Genomic DNA, 4,940 nt, shown 5'->3' with positions numbered 1-4,940 from the left:
GGCAGGAGACTCGCTTGAGCCCAGGATTTGGAGGTTGCTGTGAGCAGTGAAGCCATGGCACTCTACCCAGGGGGACAGCTTGAGGCTCTGTCTCAAAAAAACAAAAGGAGAGAGAGCATTTGGTGTGATCTCACCTAATGGACACAGTGTGTGGGTGTGTACCACACCCTCTAGGTGAGTGTCTCTTTTACAACTGGAACTTTACCTTAGAAATGAGAACAATGTAATCTAACAATTTATACCGTCATATTAACTTGAAATTTTAAAAAAAGAAGAAAACAGTCTCCCAAATGTTGAACTTTTCTGAGATTTCCCTTTGCTTATAAGCTACAAGTTTGTCTAATAGATGTACAACTTGATTAAATGCCAGCGCATCACAGATGCAATTATATCTAAGAACATGCTACTTCTTCTAATCTCTGTGCCATCACTGATTAATTAGACACTTTGAACTCTGCCCAACTGTTTGAAAGCTGTGAAAAATACAACCTGCATAGTTAAAATTTCTGCAAAGGCCTATTTTCTCATTTTTGCCTGTATTCACCATTCTTTAAACATAATATGTATTTATACATATTTCCAAACACAAAGTCTGGCTATTTTCTTATTATGGTTAGAAATCACTGCACTGTTGGCCAAGGAATATGCTCACATAGTAAATCCAATATCAAAAGTTAATGATAGAACAATTGGATTTAGAAATACCTTCATATTGCAGCCATTGGTCACACTTCCAAAATTTATGTTTTCTTTTTAAAGCATGGATGAATACCTCAGAAAGGTTTGTTCTGATTTTTATTATTGTTTTTAATTTTATCTCTTTATTAAGATTTTAGGACATTTTTGTGCCTACCAGGAGCTAAGAAGGGTCAGGATAGCTGGTACAGGGTATAGAAACTGTATCATTTTATGGCAAATATTATTAGCTACATATCTAGCACTATGTTTTGCAAGTTATTTCCAGTTTTGTTTTTTCTGTTATAGAACTGTCTTTTTTTTTTGAGACAGAGTCTCACTATGCCATCCTTGGTAGAGAGCTGTGGCATCACAGCTCACAGCAACCTCCAACTCTTAGGCTTAAGTGATTCTCTTGCCTCAGCTGCCCAAGTAGCTGGGACTACAGGTGCCCACCACAACACCTGGCTATTTTCTTGTTGCAATTGTCATTGTTGTTTAGCTGTCCTGGGCCAAGCTTGAACCCACCAGCCTCAGTGCATATGGCTGGTGCCGTAACCACTGTGCTACAATTGAGCACACAATTCATAATAACCAAGTCATGGAAGCAACCTAAGTGCCCATCAACTTATGAATGGATCAACATAGTATATGTATACCATGGAATATTATGCAACCATTAAAAAAGATGGAGATTTTACATCTTTTACATTTACCTGGATGGAGCTGAAATACATTCTTCTGGCTTGGTGCCCATAGCTCAGCAGTTAGGGCATTGGCCACATACACGGGGGCTGGTGGGTTCGAACCTATCCCAGGCCCTGTTGAAAACAACAATGACAACTACAACAAAAAAGCAGCTGGGCGTTGTGGCAGGTGCCTGTAGTACCAGCTACTTGGGAGGCTAAGGCAAGAGAATCACATAAGCCCAAGAGTTAGAGGTTGCTGTGAGCTGTGACACCATGGGACTCTACCAAGGGCAACATAGTGAGACCCTGTCTCAATTAAAAAAAATGGCAGCGCCTGTAGCTCAGTCGGCAGGGCGCCAGCCACATACACTGAAGGTGGCAGGTTCAAACCCAGCCCACAACAGCTTAAAAAAAAAAAAAAGAAAAACTGAGGCAAGAGGATCACTTGAGCCCAAGAGTTAGAGGTTGTTGTGAGTGAAGACACCATAGCACTCTACCCAGGGTGACAGCTCGAGGCTCTGCTTCAAAAAGAAAAAAAAGGAATACATTCTTCTTAGTAAAGTATTGCAAGAATGGAAAGATAAATATCCAATGTACTCCATACTAATATGAAATCAATATATAAACACTATTATAGTCCAGTTAAAGAGTAGAGGGAAGCTGGAGGGGGGAGGACGTATGGCAGAGGAAAGGAGGGCAGGAGGCGGGATCTCGCCTAATGTACACATTGTGAGGTGGTATAACACACCCCTTAAGTGAGGGGCTCTTCCACAAATGGAACTTTGCCCGAGAAGTGAGAACAATGTAACCTTCATATTAATTTGTAAATATTGTACCTTCATATTAATTTGAAAAGATTTTTTTAAATAAATAAATTAACTGAGCACAAAAAGACCAATTTCATAAATGAAGAAGCCCAGCCAGGGAGTTTCTGAAATGGACCCTGCTGACTCACATGAGTTAAGATTAGATTGAATATTTCAATATTTCTGTAGCCCTGTATTTCAGCATTCATCTTCATGCCAGGCCTTGAACGCTGAAGCCTCCTTCGCTAAGTCCCCATGGTTCTCAGTCTCCAAAAGCAGCTATGTTTCATCTTTTTCCCTTTGTACAATGTTCTCAAAGGGGCACACATAAAAATTCTTACCACTTTTGAGGAAATGTTCACATTTGACCTTACCTTTTAAAAAATACATATTATTCCCAGGTGTGGTGGCTCATGCCTGTAATCTAGCTCTCTGGGAGGCTGAAGCAGGAGGACCTCTTGAGCTTAGGAGTTTGAGACCAGCCTGAACAAGAGTGAGACCCCATCTCCACTAAAAATAGAAAGAAAAAAAATTAGCCAGGTATTGTGGTGGGCGCCTGTATTCCCAGCTACTTGGGACGCTGGGGTAGGAGGATCATTTGAACCCAGAAGCTTGAGGTTGCTGTTAGCTGGGTTAATGCTACCACATTCTAGCCTGGGAAGAAGAATAAGACTGTGTCCAAAAAAAAATTTTTTATATATATATATACACACACACACACACACATACGTGTGCGTGCACATATATACACATACATACATACATATAGTACACATATTCCTTCCCAACCCTAACCTCCCTCCTGAATTCCAGGTTTTGTCCTTTTACAGAAGACCCAGACTGTAGCAAGATCTCTGTCATTAGATCTATCCCTCTCTAAGCCAGATTGCCCTTAATGAGTGTGTAGTAAGTGGAACACACTGGAAAGACTACAGGTAATTGTGCAACCCTGATTCTTTTTTTTTTTTTTTGAGACAGCCTCAAGCTATGCCCCTGGGTAGAGTGCTGTGGCATCACAGCGCACAGCAACCTCCATCTCCTGGCTCAAGAGAGTCTCCTGCCTCCGCCTACCAAGTAGCTGGGACCACAGGCGCCCACCACAACGCCTGGCTATTATTTTGGTTGCAGCCGTCATTGTTGTTTGGCGGGCCTGGGCTGGATTAGAACCTGCCACCTTAGGTGTATGTGGCTAGCGCCTCAGCCACTTGAGCCACAGGTGCCAAGCCTGCAATCCTGATTTTTACCAACTTCTTCCCTTACTTTAATAGGTAACAGCCTGTCTGATTGCTGTGGCTAAAACAGACCATGAAGTTCAAGTGCGCAGAGCTGCCATCCACGTGGTTGTGCTACTGCTTCGGGGACTCAGCCAGAAAGCTACTGAGGTAAGTCAGTCTCTCACCATTTGCAACTTCTCCACCTCTTTGGTTTCTTATCTATCATCAGTCTTCTTTTTTTTTGAGACAGAGTCTTACTCTGTCGCACTGGGGTTGAGTGCTGTGGTGTCATCATAGCTCACAGCAACCAGTTTTCAAACTCTTAGGTTTAAGAGATAGATCCTTGGCCAGGCACAGTGGCTCATACCTGTAATCCTAGCACTCTGGGAGGCCAAGGCAGGCAGATTGCTTGAATGCAGGAGTTCAAGACCAGACTGAGCTAGAGCGAGATCCTGTCTCTAAAAATAGCTAGGAGTTGTGACGGGTGCCTATAGTCCCAGCTACTCAGGAGGCTGAGGCAAAAGAGTCGCTTGAGCCCAGGAGTTTGAGGTTGCTGTGAGCTATGATGCCATAGCACTCAACCCCAGGGCAACAAAGTGAGACTCTATCTCAAAAAAAAAAAAAAGAGAGAGAGAGAGAAAGATCCTCATGCCTCAAGCTTCCTGAATATAGGTACCACCACCCTTCCAACACCCAGCTAATTTTTAAACTTTTTTTAGTAAAGACAGGGACTTGCTCTTGTTCTTGCTCTTGCTCAGACTGGTGTGGAACTCCTGAGCTCAAGTGATCCACCTGTCTCAGCCTCCCAGAGTGCTGGGATTACAGGTGTGAGCCACCACTCCCAGCCTGTCAGTCTTCTTTTTACCCTTTCCCTAAATGGGCTCATGCAAATGGATCAGTCAATAGGGATTCTGTAGTAGGGAAATGATACTGCTTGCATCTTCAATAAGAGTCTCTATTTCGGCTCAGCGCCTATGGCTCAAGTGGCTAAGGTGCCAGCCACATACACCTAAGGTGGCAGGTTCGAATCCAGCCCGGGCCTCCCAAACAACAACAATGGCTGCAACCAAAAAAAAAACCAAAATGGCCAGGCGTTGTGGCTGGCGCCTGTGGTCCCAGCTACTTGGGAGGCAGAAGCAGGAGACTCGCTTGAGCCCAGGAGTTGGAGGTTGCTGTGAGCTGTGATGCCACAACACTCTACCCAGGGGGACAGCTTGAGGCTCTGTCTCAAAAAAAAAAAAAAAAAAAGAGTCTCTATTTCCTGTGTTAACATATTGGGCAAACTACCCACAAGCTGCCAGAGCATGAGGTTATAGATTGAGGCCCTGAATCCTGGCATTGTCCTTGCAAGGGCAGGTTACAAGGTGAGCTGGCTAGAACATATTAACCCTGCCTCTGTAGCCTAAACATTGTGGCTTCTCTTCTTGACTCATTTAATTGTTTATGCTGAATTACTAAGGGGTCTCATATAAGATTTTCCTTTCTAGCTGAGTTCAACATATAAGATTTTAGTTGCTGCATAAATTAAACTTACTTCCTCCTTCAAGTAGATTTGG

At 43.3% G+C, this 4,940-nt stretch overlaps 1 protein-coding gene across 1 annotated transcript in view; it reads left to right on the top strand.

The window, feature by feature from the left end:
- Positions 1-3,552, top strand: part of TANGO6 (transport and golgi organization 6 homolog) — a gene marked incomplete at its 3' end in the record, with an annotated part of 158,372 nt that extends 154,820 nt beyond the window's left edge. Inside the window, exon 17 of the mRNA XM_023518916.1 lies at positions 3,439-3,552. Coding sequence (XP_023374684.1) covers positions 3,439-3,552 — 114 coding nt within the window. The remainder of the gene's footprint in view (positions 1-3,438) is intronic.
- Between the last annotated feature and the right edge of the window lie 1,388 nt (positions 3,553-4,940).

This window comes from Otolemur garnettii, unplaced genomic scaffold (genome assembly GCF_000181295.1).
Source record: "Otolemur garnettii isolate 467f Iridium unplaced genomic scaffold, OtoGar3 scaffold00151, whole genome shotgun sequence".
NCBI lineage: Eukaryota > Metazoa > Chordata > Mammalia > Primates > Galagidae > Otolemur > Otolemur garnettii.
Note: the sequence above shows the minus strand (reverse complement) of the source record. Positions and strands in the feature narration are given on the sequence as shown.